Source organism: Oryzias melastigma, linkage group LG17 (assembly GCF_002922805.2).
Source record: "Oryzias melastigma strain HK-1 linkage group LG17, ASM292280v2, whole genome shotgun sequence".
NCBI classification, from domain to species: Eukaryota; Metazoa; Chordata; class Actinopteri; order Beloniformes; family Adrianichthyidae; genus Oryzias; species Oryzias melastigma.
In genome coordinates, this window is record NC_050528.1 from 2594876 (window position 1) to 2611600 (window position 16725).

Sequence of the window (16725 nt, forward strand, 5' to 3'; positions counted from 1 at the left end):
TGACAAAAGGGCACTTTGGGCATCAAGGGGTAAAGGGGCAGGTGCCCAAGCACCCAGCGCCCCCCCTCTCTGCACGTGCCTGGTGCAGCTTGTGGTGAATCTGACCGTTTGCAGTTTGATTCCTACGTCAGCAGACGTCTACAGGATCATTTTAGAATTCACTTAAATCAAGAATGTCACGTCATCATCTGGCCTGTTTGCTGCTGCTCTCTGTTTCTATGACAACAAGACATTTCCTGCCGTTTTTAGTTTCAGTATTTCTGAAGTCGTCAGATCCTTGAAGATAAACAGGTTTCTGTTGGGCAGTGGCATCATGGGAAAGTTGACTTGTCCGCGCGGCGCTGTCCGCTACTCATCACCACTGAGGCTGCGGGGGAAGGGGGATTTTCTGCTGCTTCAAAATAAGAGCTCAACACGAGGGTCAAGCAGCGCTTTCAAATTAAAAGCTTGATCCACATCATTTTTCCGCGTGTGTGGGGGGGTCCCTACCTGCTGCTGATCACCTGGATCAGGTGTTTTGCCTCTAAGAGGCTACAGCAGGTTAGTTGGTAAACATGTGGGACTCTGACCTCGAGGCCGGGAGTTTGAGGCCTGCGAGTCTCTCATTTGGTTTTTCTTTCGTGGTTTGAAGACTTGATGCTGGATTCTCATCGAGTGAACAGAAAACTCTGGAAGTCCTTCAAGAACTGTCAAAAATAAAGAGACCAGACTTTTATTCATGCCGTTCCAGTCCCTCCCTCTGGAACGCTGGTCTCAGCAGTTCTAACAGTCTGCAGGATGAACTCTGGTGACCTTAGAGGGAGGGGCTCCTCATTGGATAGCCTGATCCAGATGCTCAGCAGAAACAGCTGAGGCTTTTATTTTGGTAATTCGTCATGCAGCGTCAGCAGAAGGTTTGACAGAAATGAGTCCAGACCCGGTTCTGAGTCAGAAACGTTTTATTGAGAAACAGTTAAACGGATCAGTCTGACCCCCCCACAAAAACAGGAGTTTTCCCTGAAGGCACAGACACCCCCCGCCCCCCCATCAGAGGCACTTTACTGGCTTCACCGCCGACCAACAGAACGCTTCAGAAAACGAGAAGCGACGGCGTTCCATCAGTCTGGTCAGGCTTTAGCCCCGCCCCCAGAACAAGGTCAGAGGAAACAGCTTCAGGCGGCCCGTCAGCCCCCAAGCAGCTGCAGCCCACGTGTGGGTTTGTTCTGATCCGCTCCGGGCCTCAGACTTTCTGCAGGGTGGGGGTTAAGGCGGAGCAGTGGGCAGAGCAGTGGGCGGAGAAGTGGGCGGAGCAGCGGCGGTCTCTGCAGACAGAACCTTTACCTGAGAGGAGCTCCAGCAGAGCTCAGACTTCCCAGCCACCCCTGAACGGACCGCGCCAGCAGAACCCCCCACAGAACCCGGTTCATACAGTACAGACGTAGAAAAGCACAGTGGTGACGGGTCTCTTCCAGCGCCCCCTTTCTGTGAAGACAGCAGCCCCCCCTCTTCTCGGGGGGGGCTGGAGGCCGGTGGGGGCTGCGGGTCACCGGGACGAGCTCCTCTCCTTGCTGACGCAGTCGTCCTGGCTGGTGGAGTCGCCGTTGGCCGCCGCGCCGCAGACACGCCTCTTCTTGCGGCGGTGGGACATGGTGTCGCCCTCGGAGCCCGACCCCCCCTGCAGGAACAGAGCAGCAGCTGATTGGCTGAAGAGTCAACTCAGACTCTGAAAACGGGTTAGACATAGGAGGAAAGCTCCGCCCACTCGATGGTGGAGCTCCTGACCCCCGTCTGCTGGGGGGCGGTCAGTACCTCCGAGTCGGACGAGCTGGAGGAGGAGGAGGACGAGGAGTCGCTGGAGCTGTCCGAGGCGATGCCCGTGGACTCTTGCAGGTCCACTTGGTCCGCCAGCGCCGCCAGGTCGGGCCGCTCCTGCTTCAGGACGCTGAAAGGACAGAGGCGGGGTCAGCGGGCCCAGAACACCACAGCGCCGCCGCTCCGGAAGCCACTCACCGGTACCACTTCCTGGACAGTTTGGGTCGCCCTCGGACCGTTTTGTGCCACACGATGGGGAAGTTGGTGGTGCTGGCGAAGTTCTGCGTCACAGCGATGGTTGTGTCCAGGTTGAGAACCACATGCCACCACCCCCCTGAGGAGAGGAGGAGGAGTCATGAGGACCGCCGCTGGTCCACCAGTTTCAGGAGGTCAGGTACCGCCAGAGGATACACCTGGACAGTGATGTTCTGGAGGTCTCCGACCCGGAACAGAAAGCTGCACAGCTTTATCTACACCGACCTCATGGAACAATAAAGTTTTTTAAATTGAAAACATTTTATCTGCTACTGGTTTGATCCGTCAGAGCTCTGAAGATCCACCTGATCCTGCAGGAGGATCTGAAGGTCAAAGGTCACGTCTGATCCTGCGGGAGGATCTGAAGGTCAAAGGTCACGTCTAGTTCTGCGGGAGGATCTGAAGGTCAAAGGTCACGTTTGATCCTGCGGGAGGATCTGAAGGTCAAAGGTCATGTCTAGTTCTGCGGGAGGATCTGAAGGTCAAAGGTCACGTCTAGTTCTGTGGGAGGATCTGAAGGTCAAAGGTCACGTCTAGTTCTGCGGGAGGATCTGAAGGTCAAAGGTCACGTCTGATCCTGCAGGAGGATCTGAAGGTCAAAGGTCACGTCTGATCCTGCGGGAGGATCTGAAGGTCAAAGGTCACGTCTGATCCTGCAGGAGGAAGCTCTCAGAATCTTTCGGGTTCAGTGACGTTTGTTCTTCATTTTTTTCAGGACAACAATGTACAAAAGAGGAACCAGTACCACTTTGTTTTGGTCTGCAGTGCATGGTGAGTGTGCACGGCAAATGCTCACACTGAGCATTTGCCGTGCACACTCACCATGCACTGCAGATGAGCCTCCGCATTCAGAGTGAAGGAGGGTCAGAACCCGGTGTCCTCACTGACCCGGTACGAAGACGGTCTCCCCGGGTCTCTGCAGGATCTCCAGCGGCCTGAACTCCTGGGGCCAGGTGGGCTGCTGGGAGCGGGGGTAGATCACACTGAACCAGGTGATGGCCTCGTCCTGCTGGTTGCCGCCGTCCTCCCGGGTCACCTTGATGAGCTCGCGCGGTGTGTTGGTGGGGAACAGGCACCACCTCTTGTGGCCCTGAACCAGAGCGTTCCAGGCGCTGGTGCCCAGCGGGTCGATGTGGATCCCCGTTCCGGAGCGGGCAGGGCCCATCACGAACCACCTGCGGGAAGGCGCAGACGGCGTGAGCGGTGACCACAGAACCAGGTGACCCCGCTGTGCGCAGCCCTCACCTGTACGGCGGTCTGCGCTTCTCCCCCGCGAACTGGAAGAGGTCGTCCCGGAAGAAGAGCGGCACCTCGTAGTCCTCCAGCAGCTTCTGGCGCTTGGCGTGCTCACCGTAGCTGCTGTCGAAGATGTAGAGCGGGCTGTCGTCTTTGGTGGACTCCAGGTACTCCACGTAGTACTTCATCTTCATCTTCACCGAGTAGCCGTCGTTGTCCTCCCCGCACTTGAACTTCTGGTTCCGGTACTTGCGCTTCAGGCGCTCCAGGGTCCATTTGTCCCGGGCGGCCCAGCTGTCCTGGCAGTTGAGGAGGACGACGGGTTTGTAGGGACGTTCGAAGCGCTCGATGAACTCCTCAGGGGAGAGGTTCCGGGTGTCCACCCGCTCCACGTTGTCCTGGAAGGACGGCAGAGATGTGAGTGGACCAGAACCAGAACTTCACCAAACACGAGCACAAATATACATGTGTGGAAGAGACAGTTGATCCAGTGTGACAGCTCTTTAGCCCTGCCCACTTCTCTCCACCACCTTCAACATTTGTTCCTTCACTTCCTGCTTTTATATAAACATTGAGGCTGTGGTCACTTCCTGTTTGAATAAAGTCTATTACATCAGTCTCTGAGCATTGTTTGTGGAGCGTCTTCCTTTGATAAATCCGGTTTGATCAGGGTGGATTATCTGGGTGATCTACCCAACAACTTACACACACTTTCTGCTCTGATAACAGCAGTCATGCTAGCTCTGAAGCTAACGCTCAGCCAGCCATCAAGCTCATTTCTTTGTATTTATTTTGGGAAAATAGAAATTTTTGGGATCAGTGTTCAAATTAGTTGTTTCAACTGTTTTAGGAGGAAAACGTCCAGTTTATTGTAGTTTTCTTCACTTATGCGGCTTTAAATTTCAGAACATTGTTTTCATTTGGATTCACTTAATAATCCTGGTTCTCATCCAACTCGTCACAGCTGTTCTCTGATCTGTCATCCTCACTACATCAATGAAGTGTTTGATTGACAGCTCCTCCCGAGCTGCTGTCAGTGGAAGGGGTGTGGCTTTCAAACAAACTCACTCATGATTGGTGACAGTAGTTGCCATAGAAACTTTGATTCAGACTCGGACCAAACACTGTCGCCTGGCTCCCAATGGAGCCGTCCGTATTACAGATGCTGTCATGAAGCAGCACGCGTGTTTGAGATGACCAAGGCGGACGCAGCGCTGCGCAGACCGCCCGCAGCACAGTGCATGCTGGTTAGTTTCTTGCTCCAACGTCACAAAAGTATTGCGAGAAAGGGCCGGGTTCAAGGCGCCTTCCTAAGCCAGCAGAGAAAGAAAATAGGTTATGCGCTGACTGCAAAGCTGCCTTGAAGACTACAAAATAATGCATTGTGGGAAACTGTGTCATGACAGTTCTTGTAGTTCGACGTGTTGATTAGGAATTACTGGGGTTAAATGAAGGAACTCGGTGTATTTTGAAACTCTTTCTGGAAAGAAGTGAATCAGTGATGTGAAAATGAACAAGACTGTAAATCCTTGGTGGTTATTGTTGATTTAAAGGTTAGGATGGGGCAGTGGACACTATATTAACCCAGCTGCTATTTGTATCTGTTGTGCATGTACAGATGTTAAAGATTAATATAAAGACATAATAGTAAAGCTCATACAAAGGGGGGGTGCCATATTAAAATTCAACTGAATTTTAAGGACAACCTCGACTTCCTGTTCTCGTTCAGTCTCGCCTTCATCTCAGGCGCCTTTCCCCATCCCGCCTGCAGCCACCTGGTCTCGTCTACAATCCAGGTGAGGCGCTGGATGGTCTCAAACACACTTATGCTCTGTGGGTGATGTCACAGCTGCTTTGTCCAGTTCTCTATATACAGTCAGTGGTAGGAACCAGACGTCGCCAGTAAACAGTGATCGGACTAAGCCGGTCTGAGTTGTGTTTCTATGGTAACCTCTCTCAAACGTTTGGACTGGACGTGGGGCCGGGCTCTACCTACTTTATTGAGGCGTCAAAAAAAATAAAAAAAATTATCAAGATGATGTTACAAAGGCATCAGAGAAAGAATGTTTATTCTGACCAGCAGAATGACGGAGTAACAGCGGTTTGTTTCTCTATAGAAATCTACGCCTGTCTGCAGGTACTTCCTGTTTGGGACACCAGGGGGCGGGGCTACCTAGTCCATTTCGTTCATCAGTATTTTAGCCTTCACGCGGATTTTAACAGGTAATCCGTTTTAAGAGTTCCAGTTGCGTTTCTGTCAAAAACGGTTTTATTTCCCACCGTTTCGACCCGGACTCTGACGCTGCCCCTAGAAACCGTTTTCAGGTCCTAGCGGGACCCGGAAGTGACGTCCCGCCGGCTCCTACATTGTCTACGTGCCGAGCGGCACTGTGCTCTCGCCGCCTAGCTGCTGTTAGCCTAGCTCGGTCCGGCTCCGGTACCTTCACGGTTCGGTGGGACAGGTCGAAGCCCTCGTGGTAGCCGTGCTTGATCCAGTCTAACGAGTCCTTCAGCTCCGGCCTCGCGCTCCGCTTCGCCTCTTTGATCCTCTTCTTGCTCTTGTGGTTCATGTCTCGTCCGCGTGCCGCCGCTAGCTTCCCGCCGCCTACATGAGGAGCTCGCGCGGGAGCTCTGGACAGACCCTCGCGTGACGGAAGTTCTTCCCGGGTTCAGCGCCTAGCCCGGATGCGGGGGTTCACCGCACGCCGGTCCCACAACTTCACGCGTGTTAGCCGCAGCAGCTAGCCGACACCGGCGCGCACAATGACGCTTTCGTAAACCGTTACGTAACAGCCCCACCCACAAGGTAGACCGAGATGTGATTGGTTTCAGCGAGAGATCGAATCAATACTCTGATTGGCTGATTCACAAACCGAAAGCTGCTTCCGCCGATTTGATTGGCTGACGCCCTTTGGTCTGGTTATAACGGACAAATGATTCGATAGTTTGTTGTGTTAGTAAATAAGGTCAATAAAAACACGTCAAAGCGCGAGAGCAGTTAGGAGTAAATAAAATAAAGGTGTAACAATCTGGTAAAGTTGAAAATGCAGCAAGCGGGAAATGTGAATATTGTTCACAAAGTTTTTACCTTTGAGGACAAGAAGGAAACACCTGGAGAGACGCTGACTGTCTCCATACCAGAGGTTTGTCCATAAATATGAACTTCAGCTGAACATTTACCTGTTCAGGTGAGACACTCACCTGAGCTGCTGGTCTGTTATAGCAGAGTAGTGACCGTAGAGAGTACATTAATACACAGAGACACGCGTGTACAGTCAGTGTAAGTGATTGGCGGGTCTCAGAACATCAGCTCTCTGCTGCCACCTCCCGTTCACCTTCATGTAGTGGTCAGATGCTGTAACTACAGGCTGCCAGAGGATCATGAGGCGGTTTCAAGTCCATTAGGTGGATAACATGGATCTCCACGTGTGTTTTTAAATGACCTCATGCAGGATTTCCTTCTAGCTTCAGTTTTATAGATTCAATCATAAAATGTTTTTAGTGGGTCAGGGTCTGTGAGCTCAGATCACACAGACGTTTTCTTGTGTCTTTCTCTTGAATCCTGGGATGTTCTTCTGATCTTCAGGTTCTGGACCCGCAGTACGGCATGTATGTGTGGCCCTGTGCCGTGGTTCTGGCCCAGTTCGTGTGGACACACAGAGCGGAGCTGAGCGGCAAGACGGTGCTGGAGGTGAGACCGGATCAGCCGGAGTCTGGAAGAGATCCACCGAGGTTCTGAAGACAAACCCGGTGGAGAGCAGAAGGGAGGAGAGGAGCCCGGTTCTCCTGCAGAGATGGTCTCGGTCCAGTCGGGTTCCTCAGCAGCGTCTCTGTCCTTCAGATTGGAGCGGGCGTCAGTCTCCCCGGCGTGGTGGCGGCGCGCTGCGGCGCCCGCCTCTTCCTGTCCGACAGCTCGGAGAAGCCGTCCTGCCTGCAGAACTGCCGGCGCAGCGGCGAGGCCAACGGGCTGAGCGGCGTGAGCGTGCTGGGCCTCAGCTGGGGGGAGGTCCCCCCCGACCTCCTGCTGCTGCCAGAGCTGGACGTGGTTCTGGGATCAGACGTCTTCTACGATCCTGAAGGTGGGTCCACTCCACCACAGCAGCAGCTTTCAAAGGAGTCCTCTCCAGGACTTCGGTTCTGAAATGAGAAAAGTTTGAACCCGAAGCCTCATGGAGGTGATCTGGGTCAGAACCAGCTGCAGAGAGGTTCTGGTCAGTCCTGGAGACCTGCTCAGGTTGACTCTGCCTCAGACAGGAAGTGTCCTGCGTCTTGATCAGCTGTTTCCTGTTGCAGACTTTGAGGACGTTCTTGTGACAATTGCGTTCCTGCTGAGGAAGAACCCGCGGGCCCGGTTCTGGACAACCTACCAAGTGAGGAGGTGAGGCTGCCGTTCTGCTTCCCTGCTTCTGTCCTCCTCTCTCTCACCTCTGCTGGTTCTGGTCTCCTCAGCGCCGACTGGTCCATCGAGGTTCTGCTGCAGCGCTGGGATCTGGACTGCATCCTGGTCCCTCTGGACCAGTTCCATGCTGACCAACCGGAGCTGGCGGGGTCCAGTCTGCCGGGCCGCCACACCATCCAGATGATGATCATCAGCAAGAAGAACGGCTGACGTGCCGCACAGCAGAACCTTCCCAGAACAAGATGTGTTGAACCTGAAGCAGAACCGGTCTGAGCTCACAGAACTCCGTCAGCATTCCTCTGAGCTGCTGCTGGACTGGGCCTGGTTCTGTTGGGTTCCGTTTGGTGGCCAGAATCCAAACAGCAGACTGAGCTGAAGGTGGTTCTGATTGCCCAGAAACCTGCCGCTGAGGGGGCGGGGCTTGATCCACATTAAAGAAGTAGTGAGCACGGAGTGCGATTTACTTTTAACTTCAGGGAGTGAGATAGTTTACCCAGCATGCATTTCCAAACCTCTTCATGGTTCTGCTTCTTCAGATGTTTGGTTCTCCTGCAAAGACCTGGAGATTACAGCACCTCCTCCCTTTAGATCTCCTCCTCTCCTTGGATCTCCTCCTCCACCTCCACCAAAGACTCTTTTAGCTAATTCTCCAATGTTTATTGACTGTGATCAATACATTCAATCATTGGTTTCTCAGAGTTCTTGATAAAATAATCAAAGCTAACATCAAAATGCTCTTTCATTGATTTACAATCTTCTCTTCTCCAGAACCTGAACTAGGAACAGATGAGGGTTTAGTGCATGTGCAGCAGAGCTGTTGATGAAAGAAGATCATTCATTCAGACAGAGTCTGTCCAAGACAGTTTGATTGATTTAAAAGGAGAAATACTCAGAAATGATTTATTACATTTGTTCTCTTTCATAATGACACACAGACATGTTACAAACTCTATAAACAGGATTTTCATCAGAAGGGGAGTTTAAGAAGTTCATGTCATTAAGAGTATCCACATATAAATACTTAATATTTCTGCTAACAGTCATTTTGATGAGCAATGAGTAAAATGTTGTTGACATGTTTTAGCTGTTGTTTTATTTACCATTTCTCTCCTCTGGATCTGTTTACCGTCTCTAAAACAAGTCGGTTATCTTGAAGTATTCCAGAACCATCCTTCTTTTTCATCTGTTTCTCTCTTTCTCTCCCTTCCTCCGCTGTGAATGATAGAAGTTAGCACCGCTGCTAGCTTGCTGCTAAAGCTTGGAGCGCGCGCTGGTACTGGGGAAGCATTGGACTGAACCAACTACGGAGGGGTGTTCCGCACGTGAAATGGAACATTCCAGCAGCCGCAGCGGCCGCACAGTGAAAAGCGAACACTTTCCCGCTGATTGATGACACGAATTTACTAACTAGAAAATTACGTCGTTCTATATATGATGGTTTACATGAAGTTGTGTCTTAAAAGTGTCTATATTTATTATCCATTCAATAAAAACAGAACTTTGTCACCTGCTACAGTGACAGACCGAAACGCCGCTTTTTTTCTCTCCTCACTGGCGGCGCTAAAGTTGAGCGGCCCGCCGGGTAAAGTCCCACATCTCCCGATTACCCAGCATGCATTTGGTTTCAGCCTCCAGCAGATGCCGCTCATTCACACGTGACCAAAACGACAGTTGCTGACGTCACTCACGTGAACTGAGGGACCGACAGAGAGTGACGTCATCAGAGGGCTTTAGACGTCCAGACACGTACAGAAGGATGACGTCATATTACAAAATATCCAGACACAGAATTAACTAAAATGACATCAAATGACACAATTTCCAGAGAATGATGTCAATTTGTGTCATAGTTGAGCGTCAGGAAAACCTTGATGCTACGGAGAGATTTCATACGGAAACATCCGTTACGGTTAGAGCAAAGACTCTCCAAAGATCTCAAGAGTGATTCCCAAGCTAACTTTACCAACAAACAGCCATGAAGTATTATAGAGCTATCAGATCCATGACAGAATTCATCTGTGGGCCAATCAGCCAGTCGCTGGTCAGCTCCAAAAGACTGAGAAGACTCGCTCGGAGTCTATGGAAACTATTTAGGAGTTTGTTCAAACGTGGAAACAAGTACAACCTCCTAAACGATTCCATCTCAGGAGAACAAGAGGAAAACCCTCAAACAAGAGCCTCAGAAAAGAAAAACGAGGAAACCGTCCAGGATATGAAGACGCTTCTGGACAAGTTTGTCTGCTTGTCGGACAACAAACCCACCTACACCTCTGCAGGAGACCACCTCAAAGCTGCCCAAGACCAAAACGCAGTCCTCCAGGAGAAGCTTCTGCAGCTGAAACTAATGATCCAACAAGAGGAAGCTCCTCTGATGATGACTCTGGGCATCTCTACTGATGAATACCAAGATCAGATCCAGGCCCTAGAGCAGCAAAAGGAAGTTCTCCAGAAAGAACTGGAAGAGCTCAAGAGGAAACGCAGTGAAGAAGCAGCAAGGAGGATTGATCTGAAATACCTTGATGCACAAAAATGTGAACTGGAGGGCCAATGCCAGCACATTCAGGAGGTTATTCAGATCCACAGCGAGCAGCATGAAGTCGTCTATCCTGAAGAGATCCAGGAGATGAAAAGTCTGATCCTTTTCCTCAAAGATGAAGTGGAAATCCTTCTAGAGGAACAAAAGGAGGTTGAAAATTCAAGACGAGAAAGTAAAGAGCTCCAAAAAGAATACCATCAACTGATGAAAGATGTTGAGGATCTGAAGAAGAATAACTCCGACCGGAAAGGGGAACTCGAGGAGCTTAACTTGGACCTCCTTGAACGACAGCAAATACCGCCCAAGCTTGAAGCTATAAAGAAAGAACGGGAGTCTTTAAGGAAGGAAAACTCTGTTCTGACGGAGCAGATTTCAGAATGCAGATCCAAGATCCAGCAGACAACTGTTCTGAACAAACCTCAGCGTCCTGCTGGAAACCGCTGCAGTTTGATACCTGTGTTAGCCAAAAGATTAGGACCTACAAAGCAAGTTTCTACAGACGTTGGAACCACCAAACCACCCAAAACTGAAGTGAACAAGCCCCAGAGTCCTGCTGGAAACCACTGCAGTCTGATACCTGTGATAGCAAAAGAATCAGAACCTACAAAGCAGGTTTCTACAGACGCTGGAACCACCAAACCACCCAAAGCTGAAGTGAACAAGCCCCAGAGTCCCGCTGGAAACCCCCCAAGTCCAAAACGCAGAGGTCCGATTATTAAAAAACCAGAACCAACAAAGGTTTCCAAGGAATCTAGAAAGATCCAAGAGCAGAAGAAACTCAAGGATCGTGAAAGAGGTTGGAGATAGACGCAGCAGAGACAGAACTTCTCTGTTCTCTGTGACTCTAGAAGTTTATCAGGACTGTGTGCTGGGATTAGATCCAGCAAACTCGAAGTTGAATGTATGTGTTTTTGTTTTTAATTGTAAAGCACTTCAAGCTGAGAAGAATGTGAGAGGTGCATTTTATTAGTTAGTTTTTTTAGCTTTAGTTGTAGTAGGAATATTTTTACTTTTTTTTAAATATATGTTTTACTCTGGTAGACCTGTAGGTTAATGGGGGTGGGGGGCTGGGTTTTTATTTGAATTTCTGTGACTTTGTTTTAATTGTAAAGCACTTCAAGCTGAGAAAATGAGTAAAAAAAAAGTCATAAAGTAAGTTTTATTTGATTTCGTGATGTTTTACTTTGTTATGTTATTGTTAGCCTTTATTTTTTTAAAAAGTAAGAAAAAAAGTTTCTGTTCTGTACATTCAAAAGGCTGGAAATATGTCCAAATCTGTTCATGTGACTCTTCTAAGTTATAATCATAAAATATAAAATCTTTATTTTAGACGGTAGGTGATAGAACACAACAGAAAGATTTTAGAGATTGTGACTGTTGTAAAAGTAGTTTAGTAAAGATGAGTTTGGAGTTCAGATTCAGTGAAAATCTGAACTTCTTCTGTAAAATGAGTCACCAAAATGGGCTTAAAAAAAGGGCCGGCGCTGGTTAGTTGGGTTGATGCTTCGTCCTGACTGGCCCGTGTCTGCGTGGGTTTCCTCCGAGTGCTTCGGTTCCCCCCACCTGTTAGAGGAACCGTTCTTTGGTTCCTGATAGTTTAGACAGACTAGAAGATAGTAAATGATCAGTTCCAAATATAAAGAGGCCGAGCGGCCTTTGGGTTTCCTCCGAGTCCTTCGGTTTTCCCTCCCAATTGGGTCAAAAACATTTTTCCCCTCCCTGAATCGCCACCTTACCGTGGTGGAGGGGTTTGAGTGTCTGAATTTACCCCCAGGAGCGATTTAGTCACCATCAGAAGAAGGTTCAGACTCCCAGTGGGTCCAAACCTTCAACTGATGGTGCAGCTCCTGGGGGGTCAGGCAGGACTAAGGGTGATTCAAAAATAAAAAAAACCTGATGGAAACAGAAACAACAAAGATCCAGTTTCTGAATCTGAAACTAAAGTTACAGATGACATCAAAGTCATGTTTGAACTAGTTTTGCTTGTTTTAAAAATAAAATTAAAGTTCAAATAAAACTAGTTAATGTTTACTTTGAATATGTATCCAATTAATAAATTAATGAGTTTTACACTTTTTGGGACAGGTAGAGCGGTCGACCTCTGAGCACAAGGTCACAGGTTTGGTTCCAGATTCACTCCAATGAAAACTGAAATCCTGGAGTTTTTAACATGTTCTGGTGGCGAATTCCATCCATCAGTACATCCATCATGCATCCATCAGTACATCCATCAGTACATCCATCCATCCATCATCCATCCATCAGTACATCCATCCATCCATCATCCATCCATCAGTACATCCATCCATCAGTACATCCATCCATCCATCATCCATCCATCAGTACATCCATCCATCAGTACATCCATCCATCAGTACAGCCATCAGTACATCCATCCATCCATCATCCATCCATCAGTACATCCATCCATCAATACATCCATCCATCATCCATCCATCAGTACATCCATCAGTACATCCATCCATCCATCCATCATCCATCCATCAGTACATCTATCCATCCATCATCCATCCATCAGTACATCCATCAGTACATCCATCAGTACATCCATCAGTACATCCATCCATCAGTACATCTATCCATCCATCCATCATCCATCCATCAGTACATCCATCCATCCATCCATCAGTACATCCATCCATCAGTACATCCATCCATCCATCATCCATCCATCAGTACATCCATCCATCATCCATCATCCATCCATCAGTACATCCATCCATCATCCATCATCCATCATCCATCCATCAGTACATCCTCTAGCCTCTAGGCATAACAGCCCAGAGGATCTTCTCCAACCTCTCGTGATCCAGGGCCAGCAGGTGGAGCAGGTAGACTCTTTTAAATACCTGGGGACAATAATGGACTGTAGCCTGTCTTTCGGACACCATGTGGATGCTATTTACAAGAAAGCACAGCAACGCCTCCACCCTCTGAGGAAATTAAGATTTTTTAACATCAATAAGGACATTTTATCCATGGTGTACATTTCACTGGTGGAGTCCATCCTCACATCCAACATGGCTTCCTGGTTCAACTTTCTCACCCTTAAACAAAAAAACACTCTCTCAAAAATAATCAATCAGGCCTCCAAAATCACTCAAACAGCTCAATCTCCTCTCAGTGACCTGTACAGGCGAGCAGTGATAAGGAAAGCCACCTCCATCACTGAGGACATCACCCACCCTCTCCATCACTCTTTCTCCTTGTTGCCATCAGGCAGGAGATACAGAACACCGTTGGCCAGGACAAACATCTACAAAAAATCATTTATCCCCAATGCAGTCACTCTGCTTAATTTTCAATAGCACTTAAATTGTATGCATGTGGATGGTGAATTATGTGATTTTTAGGATCTCTATGACTTTTGATTTTCTATATATTTATTAACTTTTTAGCTTTTTTAACTTTTATCAATTGAATCAATTTTATTGTCTTTTGCCGTGTTGAAAGATGAATTTCTGTTCATTGAACAGACAATAGAGTCTATCTATCTATCTATCTATCTATCTATCTATCTATCTATCTATCTATCTATCTATCTATCTATCTATCTATCTATCTATCTATCCATCCATCATCCATCCATCAGTACATCCATCCATCATCCATCATCCATCCATCAGTACATCCATCATCCATCATCCATCCATCAGTACATCCATCCATCATCCATCATCCATCCATCAGTACATCCATCATCCATTATCCATCCATCATCCATCCATCAGTACATCCATCCATCAGTACATCATCCGTCCATCAGTACATCCATTATCCATCCATCATCCATCCATCAGTACATCCATCCATCAGTACATCATCCGTCCATCAGTACATCCATCATCCATCATCCATCCATCAGTACATCCATCATCCATCCATCATCCATCCATCCATCATCCATCCATCATCCATCCATCAGTACATCCATTATCCATCCATCATCCATCCATCCATCATCCATCATCCATCCATCAGTACATCATCCATCCATCATCCATCCATCCATCAGTACATCTATCCATCCATCATCCATCATCCTTCAGTACATCTATCCATCCATCATCATCCATCATCCATCCATCATCATCCATCATCCATCCATCATCCATCCATCAGTACATCTATCCATCCATCATCCATCATCCACCATCCATCCATCCATCATCGATCCATCCATCAGTACATCCATCAGTACATCCATCAGTACATCCATCAGTACATCCATCAGTACATCCATCAGTACATCCATCAGTACATCCATCCATCCATCAGCACATCCATCATCCACCCATCAGCCATCATCCATCCATCAGTACATCCATCAGTACATCTATCCATCCATCATTCATCCATCAGTACATCTATCCATCCATCCATCCATTATTCATCCATCATCTATCAGTACATTAGTACATCCATCATCCATCCATCGATCTTCCCTCTCCCCAGTCACCTCCTCCAGTTCCTCTGGGGACCACAATTAGCTGAAGTAAACTGTTCTGAAGAAGACCAAGGTTCTCCTGTTAAGTCCTCCTGGTTCAGGTGAACTTTCACACCTGCAGAACCAGGTGGACCATCAGAGGAATCAGTTTTGGATCAGACCAGAACCTTGTCTGGATGAGACAGAATCAGGAGGGCCATCAGAGGAAACATTTTGAAGACATCTGCAAAACATTTGGATTTCAGTTTTTTGTCCTAATTTAATCTGTAATTGTGATAAATAAAAACAGATTTGTGTTTGTTAGAATTCTAACTTGAGGTTGCTGATGTGAAATATCCGTATAAATAAGTCAATAAATGAAACTTTGAGTCTAAAATCATGAAGTTTCTGTTTTTGGTGAAATCCCAGCCCAGCCTGTAGGGGGCGGTGTGGCTCCATAACTGGACTTTATGGTTTTCCTCTCAAAGTTTTTCAGTTTTTGTTTGATGTTTTTTATGTTCACAGAAATCAGAAAGTTTGAGAGAAATAATTCCTCCAGAGAATCTGAATCTGGAAGGGAAAACTCCAGGAGGATCCTCGGAGAACGGTGGGAACAGGAACAGACGTTCCATCAAACCTCTGAGGATGGAGCAGAAGCTTCAGCCTCTGGGATGCTGCTTCAGTCTGACGCTTCTACGACTGACAGCATCTTAGTCCTGATGGTTGCCATGCCGACCGAGTGAGAGACATTTGACTTCTTGAGCTTGGTTGTTATTTCTGTTCTCCCCAAATTAATCAGCTGATTCTTAAGGTTTCATTATTTTCTTTGAAACTGTCAGTTCTGACAATGATGCCTGTCAAAATAAAACTACTTCCTTTATTCTGATCTGAGATGCAGAACAAAAATGCCCCAAAAATGACAGAAAAACCACAGAAAAATCATTTATCTATTTTGACATAAAGACTTGATGTTTGGGTTCATGGTTTATGACATCTGATGTGCTTCATTGTTTCAGGGGTTTACCTGTTCGCTCTCGTCTACCTGCTGAAACTTCTGATCAGAAATGAAGATTTTTGTCACCTTCTTCTGACTTACATTATCACAGATTCTACAGTCTTCAGGCTCCGCCTTAAAAAATCCTGTTTGAGTCATAGACTGTATATAAGAATTATTTTTACAGTCTATGGTTTGAATGAGTCGGTGTCAAAATAAGGGAGGAGGGGGGGGGGGGTAAATCTGTGAACAGAAAAGTCTCAGCAGACAGAAACGGGCTGCACTCATAAAGGTTCTGCTGGTGACACTGAACCCAACAGGAAGTTGATGGTTGGTGGGTGAAAAATAAAAGCACGAGTCTTTGATTGTCCTAATTGAAAAACAAAACTTTTTCTAGAAGAAATTAAGTGCTAATTTCTATTTTTATTGACAGAATTGATTTTCATTTTTTTAATTTATTTATTTTTGCTAAAATGTCCTCCAGATGAAATGAAGCTTCAGGGTCTCAACAATCAGGAGTGTTAAGATTCATTCACAAATTCAGGAAATCAATAATAATCACGAGTTTAGTTGGAACATTTGTTCCTTTTCTGATTCAAATCAGATTTGAAGAATATAATCTTCATAGAAACTAAAATGAACTTAATTCAAGTTAAAAGTTTCAGTTTTCTTCCCTTTTATAGCACTGAATTCGAAATGTTTCTTTATGTTTCAGTTCATTAATGTTTCTAAAGCTTGAATTTGTTTCTAGCTATAAAAAAATCACTTCAGTTTTTGCGATGAAGTCTATATTCAGGTCACTTCACAGCTGACGGAGTTTGATGAATATTTGCAACAACAGCTATTAAAGGGTTAACTGCATTTCACGGTAAAATATATTTTATTAAAAAAAACTAACATGCTCAAAAACAAGTTAAATTAGTTGAGTTCTTGCATTTGACCTTTGCATTTATTAAGGCATTTCTAAGACAAATGAGCTGTTTATCCTTCTGAAATACTATATATGTTTAACTTTATAAGAAGACGGTTTAAATTTCAGTCAAAGTGATCATTTGGACAAACAGCCC

At 47.0% G+C, this 16725-nt stretch overlaps 2 protein-coding genes across 7 annotated transcripts in view; one reads left to right on the forward strand and one right to left on the reverse strand.

Moving 5' to 3' along the window:
- The window catches only part of LOC112139436 (methyltransferase-like protein 23), a 12545-nt gene extending 4411 nt beyond the window's left edge, over window positions 1-8134 (forward strand). For 2 of the 6 annotated variants that reach the window (XM_036216342.1, XM_024262244.2), the window contains 4 exons: window positions 6869-6973; window positions 7124-7361; window positions 7576-7660; window positions 7732-8134. In XM_036216342.1, the coding sequence (XP_036072235.1) occupies window positions 6890-6973; window positions 7124-7361; window positions 7576-7660; window positions 7732-7891 (567 nt within the window). In that variant the 5' untranslated portion in view covers window positions 6869-6889 and the 3' untranslated portion in view covers window positions 7892-8134. Of the gene's footprint in view, window positions 1-4780; window positions 5506-6209; window positions 6426-6868; window positions 6974-7123; window positions 7362-7575; window positions 7661-7731 lie in introns of those variants that run through there. The other 4 variants (XM_024262241.2, XM_024262239.2, XM_024262243.2 and 1 more) reach the window with 4 other exon arrangements.
- On the reverse strand, window positions 921-6051 carry jmjd6 (jumonji domain containing 6, arginine demethylase and lysine hydroxylase). Its single transcript, XM_024262236.2, has 6 exons — window positions 5724-6051; window positions 3292-3680; window positions 2935-3221; window positions 1990-2125; window positions 1789-1921; window positions 921-1654 (listed from the first exon to the last, which is right to left on the reverse strand). Exons 1-6 carry the CDS (start codon window positions 5850-5852, stop codon window positions 1523-1525), a joined length of 1206 nt encoding a protein of 401 aa, XP_024118004.1. The 5' UTR covers window positions 5853-6051; the 3' UTR covers window positions 921-1522.
- Window positions 8135-16725: the final 8591 nt, after the last annotated feature.